This window comes from Aspergillus candidus, assembly GCF_002847045.1.
Source record: "Aspergillus candidus strain CBS 102.13 unplaced genomic scaffold BDW47scaffold_65, whole genome shotgun sequence".
In the NCBI taxonomy this organism is placed as follows: Eukaryota; Fungi; Ascomycota; class Eurotiomycetes; order Eurotiales; family Aspergillaceae; genus Aspergillus; species Aspergillus candidus.
In genome coordinates this window covers 61,821-77,185 of record NW_020194070.1, presented here as the reverse complement: position 1 = coordinate 77,185, position 15,365 = coordinate 61,821, and the positions used below count along the sequence as shown (strand labels likewise).

Below are 15,365 nucleotides of genomic sequence, written 5' to 3'. Positions count from 1 at the left end.
GGTTGATGATATTCTGCGGTGGCGTCGTCTCCATCGGCATCCACGTCTGCAGGCGCCTTCTCCTCTCTCCTCCTTTTTCGTCATCTCTCCGGTGACACTGCGGCTGCAATATCCGGTCTGGTTTTTTCTAAATATTTATCCTTTGTGGAATGTATAAATAAGGGACTGGGTTCGAAAGGGAAGAACACATGGGATCCAACCATGGAACGCGGGAGAGAAGAAGAATTTTCCCCTCAAAAGGGTTCTTCATACGGCTTGATTTGCCGGTTTGATCCACTGTCTCGTTCTTACTTGGGGGGAGGATCGACATCAACGGGATCCATCCATAAATTAATCAATCAAAATTCCAATCAATAGACGAGAGAAAATAGAATAGAATGAAATAAATCGAATATCTATAAGAAAAGAAGGAAAAAAATCATACATGGGCATCACGTCATGGGTTATGATATCTGATCTGTCCGTCTCTTGAATGGATGGAAGAGAACAGCAGGTGGTACAGATGATCCTACATAATACTAACTAATCAGTAATAACTAAGGGAACCCCCGGAGATTTGATCGTTGTGCGACCAAGCGGCTCCGAATCAGCTTACTTTTTTTTTCTTTTTTCTTCCTCTTTTTTTTTTAGATGTCAATCATAATAATGATAAGAAAATAAAATCAGAATAATATAATATACATACTATTGCATCGGAATCGGGGTTCCCTCGCATTGGAGAGGATGGAGAGTCTGACGAATGACATCATGTCTCCAATCCCCATCCCGTCCGTCCTCTGCCTTAGTCCATTCGAGTCTCTCAACCTTCATTCGTGAATAAACTAAAGGAATCCCTCCGTACCCAACAACCAACTGATAATTTATTAAATCTACACCGCATACCGGACAAGTCCTGATTGAGCCCCATTCCGGACCCTCGCTAGCTTCGTTTCAACAGATCATCCCCACCGTGTCTAAACGCCGGATTGGAACCTCTCCGTGTTACTACTACGCAGTAAGTACTAAGTACTAAGTACCAAAGAGTCAGTAGGTAAGTAATAAGTACTACTTAGGACATTCAAACTGTAGTTGTAAACTCGGTCTCAACCCACGCAAGGCGCAGGCGCAGGCGCATGCCAGACAGCGTGTTGAAACGCCGGGAGGACTTCCGCGGCTGGGGATCGTCACCGCATTTTGCAGTGTCCACCAAATATGCTTTTATCTGTCGAGTATGTGGATCGAGAATGTAGTGTAGGATTTATCCACATCCTGGCGTTTACTTGATAAAGTATGTACTTGTTCGCACGTAAAATGTACTACCCTGATGCCGGAACATGCGACTCTCTTGAACACGGAATGAATGAATCGAATGAATGGATGAATGAATGGATCAGGGTGTACATAGATGACGGATGACCTGCACGCGCCAACACATTGTATGTCTCTGTATCCAGTTAGTACATAGATAGCCCATGAGCAGACAGTCTACAAGGCTACAAGTCAAACAAACCAGTAAAATCTGTTCCTCTCCCCCGGGCATCGCATCTCTTTGAATCCTGTGGTTGAGGTAAGCGTGCTTGTGCTTGTGACCTGGCCGAGTGCTGTCACTCCGACTGTTGGTCCAACTGGCGATACACACAAGTCTATGATGGTGGCTGGTGTTGGGTAGGAATGTAGCCTGGTCTGGTGTCTATAAGGTAGTAAGGAGTATATAGTTGATGGTGTCAGTGAGAATGAGAATGCATTGTCTGATTCTTGGAGTGTCGGTGTATTTCTGTAAGGAGTTGTATTGGATAGATCGCATTACGGGGGCGCATGATCAAACGTAGCATATCAAACAACTGGCAGGACTGTTAGAGAGTGTTTGTCCGTTATATATCAACTTGACTGGGTTAGGAGAGGAGGGAGAATTATATCCTGGGGCAGTGAGCAGGGGATGTGATTAATACTGTTGTCAACATGGCATAGCTTTCATGTAACTACTGTAGTAGCAGATTAGTTTCTACGTCAGTCTAAACATGGATGAGGAACTATCCATGAACAAACTACCTAGTCCAAACAACTATTCGATCATGACCATGATTTCCAGTAATCGCTCCAAAGAATAGACCTCCGATCAATGACATATATGGAGTAGTAATGTAGTAGATCAAATCCACAACCCCACAATGGATATACTTCAACCCAGAATAGTGTACCCATAATACAACCTCCAAACAACCTACATCCCACTCCTTCAATTCCTCGAAGTAAGTAACAAGACCGTCAATGAGAAATCATATACATTAAATCAAGAAGGAGAGAAGTAAAACATTAACCTTGCATCGGAACCCCCACCCTCACATCCGAAAAACAATGTCCCCCCAAAATTCAATTCCCCACTGTAAAACCGCTGATCTCGCGCACGATGATATAGACTACCTCCTACCTGCCTACATTTATTACATAGTAATTGTATCCTGTATACTAATACTATATTATACTACACTATACTCCGTACTATGCTATACTATACTATACTATACTATACCTAGGATATGATATGATATGATAATATATACAATATGATATACGCTCAAGCTAAGTTTAGCCCTGCCTTTGCCTTGAATCCCTCCAGTCTAGTGCTGCACTTCTACATCATCGTACTTGTGTTTCTTCCCTTTCTGCCCTTCTTACGTCATTGATTGAGTGTTGCTGGGTTGGGGTATTGGATGGGGTACTTTTTTGCGGAGGAGGTGGGGAGTATGCTTTGCCCTTGTCTTGATATTGGTCTTCTCTTCTTCTCACTTATTTTGTTTGTTTGATATTATCTTTTCTACTACTAACGCTACCTTCCTTGGTAAGAAGAAGATATCTATTCGGAATAATATGTATAACATACAAAAAGTGAAAAGTGATCCCACCTCCCTTGGTAGACTAGTGCCTATCTGCCAACCAACGCCGTATTGACTACCACCCATGGCAGATCCAAAACCTTGTTGCAAACACGCGATCCACCCATAATAGACACATACATGATTGATCGAGTATACCCACTTCATTCTTCGGGAAAATTCAAAGAAAGACGGTCGAGTTAAGACAATGTGGCTGGCTCGGACTACCTACCTTAGGACTCACTTCCGAGACTGTTACTTACTTCCTGGACCCGTGAACCTGGTTTGACTATGTTGTAGTGACTATATGCATGTATGGATCCATGTATGCATGCATGAATGAAGGAGGTAGGTGGTATTCTAGGTATTAGGTGGGTAGGTATGTAGGTAGGTAGGTAGTATATACGAGGTTGCTTTGACGATAATACTACCGTGTTGGAGTAGGAAGTTTCCATTGAGAAATAGAAATGAAAATAAAATCGAAGAAAGAATAATATAATTGCATAAAAATACCCATCCTTGCCTGACCTATCCTCTATACCTAAGCATCCCATCCAACGCCAAAGTACCCATTATAACCATTCCAATAACGCCTTACAAAACCGCGACGGAAATAGAAAGAAGGGAGCATCGGTGTGATGCTGAACTACATCAAGCTCGTCTGCCACTGGTACAGCGCCCGCAGCACCGCTACACCGCCAGACTGTGTCTCAACGGTGCGTCCGCGTCCGCGGTCGTTGACGTCCCCTCGGCCTGTCTCGGAGATTGGCTGAGAGGTCTCCTCCAACGGTGTCAAAGGACGGAGCTGCTTCCGGTGGGAAAAGTTGGGTTCTGGCGCAATGGTGGTCTCGCCATCTCCCTCCGGAACGCGACTACGGAGGGCTCCGACCAGCGGCTCTGAACCCTCTGCTCGCTCCCCGTAGTTGCGGTAGTCGATTGCCCCAAAGGGCAGGGGGCCGTCGGTGGATGTCTCCGACGAGCGATAGTGAGTGCCCCACCAGGTCCCGAACTTTCCGTCCTCGTTGCGCGTCGCCCGCGCCGCATTGGCGTTGTGCTCGATCCAGCGCCCGTAGCTCCCGCACTGGCGCAGGTGCCATTCATAGATGTGCTCCCAGTCAGAGTTGTCCGGCCGAGTCGCGTTGGCGCTGGCCAGGAAGCGCGCCTCCTGCGGGTTGATAGGCCGGCAGAACTCGGCTAGGTGGTGGAAGAAGATGCCCTTGAAGGTCTGTCCGTCCTGGGAACATCCGCCCGAAGAGTCGCATGCGTCTTCTAGGACTCCCCCGCGACCGAGACCCGTCCACTTTCGGCTAGACTGGTTATGCCAGCCGGTGGCCCGTATCACGCGGTTGACTAGTTCGTGACCGTCCTGTAGGTAGTCTGGCGACGCCGTGGCAAGCCAGAGACCCCTCAGCCCGCTAAGGATCACCCCTTGGTTGTAGGTGTATACCATCGGATTGAGCACGTCGCAGCGGCGCGACCCCGGCCGGTTGGAGCCTTGCCAGCCGCTGATGTGAAATCCATCAGCGTAGAGCCCGCCAATGCCGACCATTTTGGAGCTGTTGAGCCACCTGTATCCCTCGATGGCGGCTTGCAGGTGGGCGGGATGGTGCGGGTACCCGTCGGCGTGGACGTTCTGGCCCAGCGTATCTGCCACGAAGGGCGAGTCGATGATATCGCCCGGGAAGTAAAGGTACATGGAAACGCTGGCCGATATGTACAGCTCGTTCGTGATGGCGTTTTTATACGGAGACAGCCGGGGATTCCAGACCATGCCGCCCCCGCACAGCGACGTGTCCCAGCCTGCTGACGCCAGTTCTTGGAACAGGCGCGCTCGGTGAGCGGCGGGAATCCGGAGCTGATTCCCATACCAGCGTCCACCGGCGGAACCAGTCTGCGCTGATTCGTCGTAGTGCAGGTCGGAATGAAGCGCCTGGAACTTGATGCTCTCCAGCCACCCCAACACGATCCAGAGCATATCGTCAAAGGCCTGATTGCGGACCGAAAAGGCGTCCTCGCCGAAGTAAAACGCCGAGATCTGACCGAAGAAGCGATTCAGCAGATTCTCCATTTCCAGAGACAGTGGACTGTTTGCCGCGGCAGTCAACGACGACAGGGTGGCTGAGATGTGCGTGCCTAGAACGGCGGCGGTCCAATCGATGCTGGTGGGCCAGGTCCCTTGCCACAATTCATAATACTCATCTTGCATGACATTGAGGGCATCCAGGAGATCACGCCGGGTGCGGTCGGCCGCAGTATCTGTCGGCTCCTCTGTTGGAGATAGAGGAAGTTGTTCTGAGGATGTGTCCAACAAGGCATGCGGGGAGAGAACCTGCTGAGACCGCAGTGCCAGCGCATTGGTTGGGATGAGCATGCAAAGAATGCTCCATATAAATAAGTAGACCATTTTGTGTTTTCTTTATTATTTCCTTTTTTATTTATTTTGGGTTTCTTTCCTAAGCACCAAGGAATCAATCAACCAAAGATAAGAATGCAACGGTGCCATCGAATCAACGAATGCGATCTAGGAGCGCTGCACCAATGGACGGGGCAAGACGTAGGGAAAGAATAAGGATACGTCCCGTCATGCAGAAAAATACTCTGACCCCTGCATTGAGGTCACACAGGAGGATGATGGAAAGGAAGAAGAAGATGGAGAAAGCGAAGAGGTTGAGAAGTCGGGCAGGTTTAAATTCCAATGCGGGGAATTCCTTCCGGCCGCAAACCGCTGATGGCGAATGCGCCAAGTTGGGTCAGATATGTCAATCTTTCAATCCGGTTAATCTGATTCAGGGGAAAATTGGTTTGTGTTTTATAATTCATGAGTCTGATTCTCGATTCAGCAGGCCTGATGGTTCAACTCATCTCTGATGATGTTGATTTTTAGGAACATCTACTCAATTACATATCTCGCCTAGCACAGCAGACCGTATGATAAGGTCGGATCTACAAGATAGTCAGGCTGATTGTAAGACACCAATCGCGACAAAATAGAAGAAAAAGAGAGAGAAAAGAGGAAAGAAAGCTCTGCAGATGCTTATAACCAGCGCATGACACGCCGAATCACAGAATATATTCTAGCAACGAGCCCAGTATACTCGAGGTCCAATTAAAACAATTTTCTGTCTGGAATCTTCTAAGCCAAGTCAGCAACATGCGACGCAGACGAGACACAGCAGGCCTACCGTATTGCTAATGAATTTCAGCGCCGGCACAGTATCTCGGGATATCATCCCAGGACCCATCGTCCTTGGAAGATCGTGCCGGCCATGGTCGTTTGTCACCCAGTATGGGTCGAGAGTCCTGTCATAGCCATATGTAGAGTGGTAGTAGTATATCTCCATCCTCAAGTCGGCAATCGTGAAAAATAAAAGCCAAAGTACTCCATCAGAGGTTGTCTCAAGCCACAGATGTGCCACGCAATATAACAGAAAAAGAATAAAGAAGGGTAAAAAAAATCAAAGCTGCTCATCCTCTCAATCCCGCTCCCGTTCGTTATCCGCGCCGGGGCTGCGACTCCGGCTCCTGCTGCGGCCTCGTCCACCTGCACCACCACCGCCGCGACCACCCCGCTGTCCGCCGGCTTTGCCTTTGTTGGAGGGCGGTGGTCGCACGAAAGCAAAGTCCACTCCGATAGTCTGCTCGAGCAGTTTGGACCCGTTCAGGGCTTTGATGGCATCTTCGGCTTCGGGGAGGGTAGAGTATTCGATTAATGCGTAGCCCTAGTGCATGTCAGTATAACGAGCACATTCTTCTTCTTCTTTTTTCTCAAAACACCCAATAGGAGAAAGTGGCTGACCTTAACATAACCTGTCCGACGATCCAAATTCAGATTGAAGTTCTTGATCTCCCCATACTCAGCAAACAAATCCGTGACATCCTCCTCAGACGCCTCCTCATGGATATTAGTGCAGAGAATGATCCATCCCTCGATACTGCGCACGGCGACGGCGCCACTGTCTGTTCGCGGGTCGACGCTCTTGTCGCCCGATTGCGCGGGGACTTCGGCTTCCTCGTGCGCGACGGGCTGATCGACGTCCATTTCGGCGGACATGATGTGGACAATATAGTAGGATAAATTAATCGGATTCTCGTAGCGTGATAGCAGGCGGGGAGGGAGGATTGACAGTCGTGGTTGTGGATTAGGTGGGATGGAGTGAAATGGAGATGAATATGAAGCTCTTGGGCTGCGGAGCGCGGAGCTTGCGGTGTGATTATGTCAGCATCTGGATCTGATGCACGATATAGAGTAGTAGTATGTACATACTATCGCTCTAGTTGAATTACAATATATAGAGATCAATCATAAACGTGTGATCTCTGTTTGATTATGTGGATTTAATTACTTTGAATCGGTGGAAGTTATAGAGCATAGCACATAAGACCTTGTTATTTACACCTACCGATCACCCTAAATCTTCTGTATCCAAAGGATTGAGAGAGAGAGAGAGAGAGAGAGATGATGCAGGCTTGATTGGTATACATACTTGACTGATATATAGACGGTCAATTGCATTCATCATGCTTGTAGTAGGAGTTTATATGAAGCCAGGGTCGATCTACATCTGTACACGGCCCCGCCAGTGTCATGGCTTAATCCATTGTATATAACCCTCTATTCTATTGATCATACAATGCTGCCATAAGATGCTATAGCTGTGAATGTAAAAGACATAGAAGGCAGTGTAGTAGTCTAAGCACAATCTAGTATAGCCTCTACAGTACCATAGTGAGTGCAGTTCTTGACTAAATCTCCGGTCTCAATATAATATCAATTCACTGCCTGCTGGACGACTGATCCAGAAGTAGAAAGCCCAAGAGGGTCAACAGACAAGGACAGTAGAAAACACAGTCTGATTACCCATTTAGGTAGCCAAGTGAATGCTCAACAGCAGAAGTGAATACAATAGAAGTGAATACAAACCAACCTCTGAACCATCTATAAAGACTGTCAATCTGAGAATTGTCTACCTACACCTCTTCATTTCTTTATCTCTCTATCTCTAACTATCTGGAGACATCTAAAGAAGATCCATCTTTATCTAAACTGTATTCAAAGATATCAAAGTATCAAATCTAACCCTCATCATGCTCCGCTGGTACGTACCCTTCTTACACATCTATACCATCAACACACCACACCACAACACCATCATCACCACTCCAAGTAACAAGAAAGAACAATCTAACCTCAAAAAACAGTGACGACCCGACCTGCACCTGCCAACCAGCGCCCCCCAAGCCCAACCGCCAAATCCAACTAACTCTCCACGACTCCTCCACCTCCAACACAATCGCAATCCACCACGCCGACGCAGACCTCGATATCGCTTTCGACATTATCAATATAAGGCTCGTTCTGCAGGAGACTATCTATCGTGTTCTTCCTCATACCCCTTCTTCCACTTCTGGTGGTGGTAGAGAGATTAATACATCAAGGACTCCGCTTCCGAAACGGCCTGTTTCGTGGACGTTTAGTATGAATTTCCCGATATCTACTACCCGCAACACCAAGAACGGCACCAAGAGCAACACTCAGAACAGCATCAAGAATAAGAGCAAGAGCAAAATCAACAGCAACAGCAACAGCAGCGGCGGAACCACCCTCCACTTCGCCAACCTCATCGGTCTAAACGATAACTCCCTCCTCCTAACCCTAACCCTCCAAACCACACCCTCCGAAACAGGAGCAGGGGTAGCAAAAGTCCACACCAAACACCGCATCAACAACTTCAACACAGCCCTCGAAAAAAGCAACCTCCAAGAGTGTCTCCACCTCCCTCTTCTGCATGCCCAACAACATCATCAACACCAACATCATCAACACCAACAACAACAACAGCATCAGCATCAACAGAAGGAGGGCAAGGGGAGAAAAGTACAAATGCAAATCTTCCTCCCCGCAGAAAGACTCCACAGCTGGCGAACAGTCGCTCTCATCGTGAGAACCTTTCGCAGAGTCTCTACTGAGCAGTGGTGTCAGCTGATACATTTGAAGCCGGATCCGAGACCGCCTGGGCTGGGGGGGCTGGATTGGAGGGGGTTGGAGGATTTGGTGCTGGCTTCGTCTGTTTTTTCTACGTCGTCTTTGAGTGGGGATGGAGTTGGGGATGGAAGAAAGGAGATGAAGATGAAGATTATGCAGAAGAAAGAGCCAAACAAAAAAAAGAAGACCGTGGAGAAGAAAACGGAGGACAAGAAAATACCGTGGGGAGAGCAAAAGAAAGAAGAACGTCTTCCAGAAGACGTAGATGATCCTGTCGTCGGCGTCGGCGATTACATTCTCTTTCGGGAGCTGTATACTTGGTGACACTGCCTTACTTACTTACTTACTTACCTGGTGGATGGATAGGTATTAGCAAGATCATACATGGTATGTACATACAGAGTGCAGAGTGCAGAGTGAAATGGGGAGGTAGATAGTTTCTAGGTATGTCCATACAACAGAAAAGTAAAGATTAAGTTCCTACAAAGTAAAGTAGATAAATCAAATAATATTAATTCTATTATCATGTCTAATCATAAGTAATGGTAATGGTAATGATATCTATCTCGCATTGCAGTATCCGTAAAGCAACCCTTTTAAACCCCATAAGATCATCAATTCATGTGCGTAAATAGATCGGGTATCTGAAATGATCCGCTGCGCCTGGGTACATGCTTGAACAAGTTGATTCTTCTTTCTTTCTCTTCTTTTCTTTTCTTTTCTTTTACGCCGTATGCCGTATGCTGTAATCCACCATCCATCCTTCCCTTTATTCACGCTATGAGTCGTCACTATCATTCGCTAATCCAGAGAGATAACCTCCACGGAGGGACTGCGCGCATCGCCCATAGTCTGAATCTGAGTTTGAGAGCGGGCCTGTTCTATCTTCGGCCGCTGGGTCAAGGATGCAGGTCGATCGTCCACGCAAATCGACTTGCGCTTTGGGGGCCCACGGGACACGTCGGGACCGGCTCCCCCGTGCTGCGGCGCCGGGCGGTCAGCTTCGTCCTTCAGGGTCCAACTGCCGTCTGATTTGACCTGGATGGCCCGCGCGCCTTCCAGGCGGTTGGTCGCTGCCAGGATGTTGCGCACCTCGCACAAGAAGCCATCGATCACCAGGTTTTGAGGTCGGGCGTCGCGGCCGCAGATGGGACACTTCCAGTCGTCCTTCAAGGCCTGTCGGTCTGACTTGGCGGCGCGGGTGCGGATCCACGTGTCGTGGTCGAAACACTCTTGGTGGGCGCAGCGCTGGCCCCGCACGGGACGGTCGAAGATCCGCGCCGTGAAGGGATCGACTAGGCTGACGGTGAGCTCCTCGCTGACGATGCTCACGTCGTCGTCGTCCCGTGCGGCCGGGTGGAGTCGTTGGCGGATCCGCTCGCGGCACTGGCCGGCGGGAAGCAAGGCGGCAAGTCGGATGGTTTGCGTGAACGAGGTGATGTCGAGGACCTCCACCGCGGCGGCGTAGAACTGGTCCTTGGACTCGGCCGCGTTGCGGATCAGATGCAGGGTGACGGTGTTGGTCCCCGGGCGCAGGTGCCTCGTGATCTCCTGGGGTAGGTCTTTGCCGTGGTGGAGCTTGCGGCGGAAGGAGAGCTCGGCCCCGTTGACGAAGATGTAAGCCAGGCTCGGCCAGATGGCGTCTGCCACGCTCCACGCGGACGGGCTGACGGCAGTGGTCGATGGGCTCACCCGGATGCAGCGCAGTCGGTAGATCTGGCTGCCATCCCGCACGATCCGCGAGGGGCGCTGCCCGACGGGCGTCCCCAGAAATTGCGGGAACCGCTGGCAGTCCGCGGGGGACAGAGTGAACTCCCACGCGAAGGCGCACTGCTTCGGGCCGAGGGGCGTCGGGCCCACCGAGAACGCGGACAGGTGGGGGAAGAGCTCGCCCTCGCCCTCTTCGCCGTCCAGCCCGCGCACCACGATCCGGCTGTACGGGTCCCGAAGGTGGGCCTGGTGCAGGGCGTGGCGGAACGGGTTGGTGCGGGACGTAGCGGGTGGGATCACCCCCGGCGGCGGGAGCAGGGGAGGATAGACCGGCGGTGCGGAGGCGCGAGACAGCTGGTGGGGAAAGGGCGGCGGCATCCGGGCCCGGCCCGACCACGTCGTGACGGCCGCCGTCCCGTCGGCGCGCCGCTCGATCCGGGGCTGCGGCTGGCCGGCCCATCCGTGCGGGGAGGACGGGGCCACAATGGTCGTCGGGGACGCGACCCCCCGCGACGGCGGCCGCATCGCTGGGGGACCGCCGGCCGAGGGCGCGAATGTGGCCATGCGGGGTGACGCCGCCGCCGCGTGGGAGACGGGGGCCGGGTGCCGATAGCTCTGCGGGTGGAAGGCACGGGCGGGCGATCCGGGAGGTTGTGGCTCGCCGCCTGGGGCGCGCTGTACGGCGACCCGCAGATGAGGGCTCACACTCCCCCCCGGGGTGTGCGTCGAGGGGCGTCGGCTCGAAGGGCGTCGGCCGGGGCCGGCGATCAGAGGCCCGGGCGACTCGGCGGGCGGAAGGGGCGGCACCGACTGGTAGGCATGAATGATCTGTTCATTCTCCCAGCGCATCTGAGCCTGGGTGACCAGCTGCGCGGAGCGTCGGTTTTGGTGGCCGACGTCCCGTTCCCAGATGGCCTCCAGGTCGGCCTCCGGGCGGAGCACGGGCAGTCGGCGGGCCATGGCCAAGAAGACGACGTTCTGGAGGGTGCGGGAGGCCATGCCAAAGACGATCAGGAGTTCGTCGGCCAGCGGCGGATAGTCGCGACTGCGGATGCGCAGGTCAAAGGCGGGCCACTGTTCGGTCAAGCGCGCTAGGCACTGGGCAGCCTGGTCCAAGGCCAGCCGGTAGACGGGCGAGTGCATCAGGATGCTGACGGGGGCGGGGAAGTTCATCACCCACTGCAGGAAGTCGGGCGACAGGCGCTGGTTGTCGACCAGAAGCTGTCGGAGGATGGTCAAGCCGTCGGCCTGCGGGGTGGAGAAGCCCGGGATCTGGTAGAACAGGGCGGGGGCGATACTGTGGATGCAGTAGATCTGGTGGATGGCCATGTAGAGCGTGTCGCCATAGCCACAGGCATTTTGCAGGAGATGGAGTCGCGGGTTTTCGACCACTTTGGACGACATGTCACCACCCGCCGACCGGTTTCGGTGCTGCGAGTAGACGCTCAACCGTTGCGAGGAGAGGGCATAGAACTCCGCGTCCACCGCGGGGACGGACGGGTAGCCGGGGACCGAGGGGGCCGGAGCCGGATGATGCGCCGACGGTGTGGGAAGGAACATGCTCCGGGGGGACTCGGTCGGGGCGTGATGAGAGGCTGGATGCGAGGGCAATCTCGATGTGTCGACACTCATCTCGCCCGGGGTCGGGGTGGGAACCGGGGATGTCAACGACAATGCGGCCGGCGGGTGCGCACCCTGCTCCCCGTGGACGAGCTGGTCTCGCGAAGAGCGCGGTCCCGATCCGGCGGTTGGGGGCGGCGACGGCAAGGGAACCCTGGGGGCGTGACTGTGCTCATCGTGTGGTGCACCGGCCCCCGTTGGACTCGGCTGCGGCCCGGCGGTCGAGGAGGCCACGGGGGTGGTCGTGGTCGCGAGGCGCGGCGACGGGGCGATGGCGGCGCCGGTGGTGGTCAAGTGCAGGGCCGGGGGCAGCGGTCGCTGAAGCGATCGGGACGGTTGTCCTGGAGGTTCTGCTTGAGGCGGAGGCGGTTGACTCTGGGTGGTGGTCGCCGTGAGGGAGGGCGGGAAGGACGACATGGAGGGGGGGTCGGCGGGGGGAGCAGCGTCGTCGGAGACAGTAGAGACGGGCCCAGCATTCTCCTGGTGGGGTTGTGTGGTGACTATAGAAAGCGAGCGGGGAGCGAGCGGGCGACGACGCGTACGATGGGCCGCAGAGGTGGGAGTTGACGCCGCCGGAGCATCCAACATCCACGATCTGCGCAGCCCACCGAGAAAAAGATTGGCGGTGGAATTGGAGGAGGAGAGGATAGAAGGGGGGGAAGAAGGGGGAGGTGGGGGAGGAGGAGGAAGTTGGTTGTGGTGGGAGGAAGATGAAGCAAAAGTGGAGGAAGAAGAAGTTGAATGGAGAGAATTGTCGGTGTTGATGGAGTGGATGGCCTGAGGCTGAGGATGATCAGGATTATGATCGGAGTTATGATTGGAGTTGTGCGGATTAGGTAAGGAACTGCATTGATCCTTGGCCGCCATCTCAGTCTTCTTTGTTTCCTTCGCTTCCTTCTCTTTCATCCTCGTGTTTTCTTGGTTTGGTGCCTGGAAAGATTCCTTTTATGGACTCATGCCTTTTTCTCTTTTTGACAATGATGGAATGGGGGGGTACGTTCATCGTTGGTTGGAATTTGGACTCAAAGGAGAGAGTAGAAGATAGAGTAGAAGGGAGGGGAAAACCAAAGTGAGAGGAAGCCTGAAGAGATGGATAAATTCAAGCAGAGGAAGGAAATGTGGATGACAGGAGAAGAAAGGAGGAGGATGAAAGAAAGAGAGAAAGAAAGAAGAAAGAAGAAAGAAGGATGGCTGGAGGAGACGGAGAGGGTCTTATATATGGGCCTGATCGAGTGTATTCACTGCATTTGAATCAGTGTCTGGATCTTTCCCTGGAGTGATTCTATATCTATACAATATATATACAGTAATAACTTAGATTCTAAGTTAGTATTAACTGGTATTCTCTCGAGGTTGAGACCAGGATCTTGACAGTGACTATAAAGTGAGATGATGATCACTGGGATTACTCATCTTCATATCTGGATTTATACAGGGACAGTCACAGCAGTCACAGCAGACACCACAGTCAAACAACAAACAAAGAGTGAAAGAAGAGACAGGGAAATGGAAAGAAATGGAATCAAAAGAAAAAGAAGAGTCAACATAATAAAAAAAAAGGAGAAGACAAAGAGAGGGAAACAAAGAGGAAAAGAAGGTGGAGATTCCCCTGCAGGACCGACCGGACGCGACCTGTCACCGTTCTGGAAGATTTATACCGTCGATCTGACCAATCTTATTTATATTATTTAGATTATATTATGATATATTACCTAGACGGTGACTGTTGGGAGTTTCCCCCTTCTCTGTTATCTTGTATGATTTATTTGATCGATTTCAATCTAGTGTATTTGTTATGTGGTCAAGATGCCCAAGAACGAAATGGGTTCTCATCTAGACGGCCTCAACATCCATGTCCAAGATCCATGTCATCTGGTTGACAGACTGATCCAATTTCCCTAGATCGAACGAGGCAATCAGAGACGCTGAATTGTCCATCCTGGTCCAGTTGGTCTTGCATCCCCGTTGGCGCCACGACTTGTCCAGCTGGTCAGCCTGATACCAAATAATAATTAGACTCGAATCGAGAATAGGAAAATAAATCGAGAATAAACCATAGGAGATAATAGAGAAGAAATAGAGAAGACGTGAAGAAAAATAGAAGAAATCAGACTATTTATAACCGTTACATCAGAACGACCGTCTTAGTTGGGCCTCATCTCTCTCTCTCTCTCTCTCTTCTTCTCTTCCACGCTTTCTTCCACTCCACCTCCTCTCTCCCACACTTCGACCTACTTCTCCCCATCCACTCTTTTTAACTTCGGGTGGTGACGCTCATGACCCACCCAGTCTATCTCTATCCACCAAGAGATTCATGGTTATACCCTCCTCTGAACCATTAAATGATCGACAAGATTGTCTCCTCTCGAATCGCCCACTCTCCGCCTTAGCGCTGGCTTGTCAATCGATCCATCATCATCAATCAATCATCGTCCACCAGCTTTCAATCAGTCAATTATTTGTTTCTCCACTGATCAGTCATATATCTCTCCTCTCTCTTCCCTTCTTGATCTCTCTTCTCTCTTCATCTTCTTATATTCTATCCTCCTCCTTCTCTTCTTTCCATCTTCTCTACACAGCACGGAGTACGGAGAGATCTTCATCTATCTTCCTCCGCACTAGGTCGAATCCTGGTCCTTCTGATATCATCGACTCCCTCGGTTTAAGTCCCGGCGGTTGGACCCCGCCATCTTCCTCTCCAACTCCTGGTCGACGTGAATCTGCGTCCGATCTCCTCGGGGTCAATTCACTTCAATCTTCACGCCCACCGACCTCACTCAATATTTACTATTTAATCAAAGAGGACGAAAAGAAGGAGCAAAGAAAGAGGGAGAGACAAGACAAGACGAAAAAGAAAAAGGAATAAGGGAAAAAGAAAAAGAAAGAAAAATCGTTCAGATCCAACCTCCCAATCAAGGGCTGGGCGGAATTTACTCAACGTTTTCGGTCCCTCCAAAAAAAGTCACATTCCGTTCGCACTTTCTCCTCGGCCAATTGTTCCCTCTCTCGCCCCCCTTTCGACCCTGCGACCTCCGATCCCGCATACTCTCTCCGTCGGTCCACCCACCAATTCGCCAGATTCCCGTTCCAAGGGTGTGGTGATTTGACCGCGAACGTTCGACCGACCCGAGAGGGCTGTTGGGTCCCCATGTTCCGCGCATTGCTTCCTCTCCTCTCGTCGTTGCGCCCGCGGACCGTCC

General features: G+C 51.5%; 4 protein-coding genes across 4 annotated transcripts; 1 reads left to right on the top strand and 3 right to left on the bottom strand.

The window, feature by feature from the left end:
* Positions 1-3,373: 3,373 nt before the first annotated feature.
* BDW47DRAFT_78810 (putative glycosyl hydrolase) lies at positions 3,374-5,600 on the bottom strand. Its single transcript, XM_024819862.1, has one exon. The coding sequence runs from the start codon at positions 5,254-5,256 to the stop codon at positions 3,499-3,501; it is 1,758 nt and encodes a 585-aa protein (XP_024668346.1). The 5' UTR covers positions 5,257-5,600; the 3' UTR covers positions 3,374-3,498.
* A 109-nt stretch (positions 5,601-5,709) lies between these two features.
* On the bottom strand, positions 5,710-7,018 carry BDW47DRAFT_112427 (RBM8 family RNA-binding protein). The gene is made up of 3 exons (XM_024814164.1): positions 6,649-7,018; positions 6,035-6,571; positions 5,710-5,985 (listed from the first exon to the last, which is right to left on the bottom strand). The coding sequence occupies exons 1-2, from the start codon at positions 6,901-6,903 to the stop codon at positions 6,326-6,328; spliced, it is 501 nt and encodes a 166-aa protein (XP_024668345.1). The 5' UTR covers positions 6,904-7,018; the 3' UTR covers positions 5,710-5,985; positions 6,035-6,325.
* A 919-nt stretch (positions 7,019-7,937) lies between these two features.
* Positions 7,938-8,794, top strand: BDW47DRAFT_129147 (uncharacterized protein; the record flags this gene model as incomplete). Its single annotated transcript, XM_024816949.1, has 3 exons — positions 7,938-7,948; positions 8,052-8,544; positions 8,591-8,794. 3 exons carry the CDS (start codon positions 7,938-7,940, stop codon positions 8,792-8,794), a joined length of 708 nt encoding a protein of 235 aa, XP_024668344.1.
* An 842-nt stretch (positions 8,795-9,636) lies between these two features.
* On the bottom strand, positions 9,637-12,753 carry BDW47DRAFT_129146 (MIZ zinc finger domain protein; the record flags this gene model as incomplete). Its single annotated transcript, XM_024816948.1, has 1 exon — positions 9,637-12,753. One exon carries the CDS (start codon positions 12,751-12,753, stop codon positions 9,637-9,639), a length of 3,117 nt encoding a protein of 1,038 aa, XP_024668343.1.
* Positions 12,754-15,365: the final 2,612 nt, after the last annotated feature.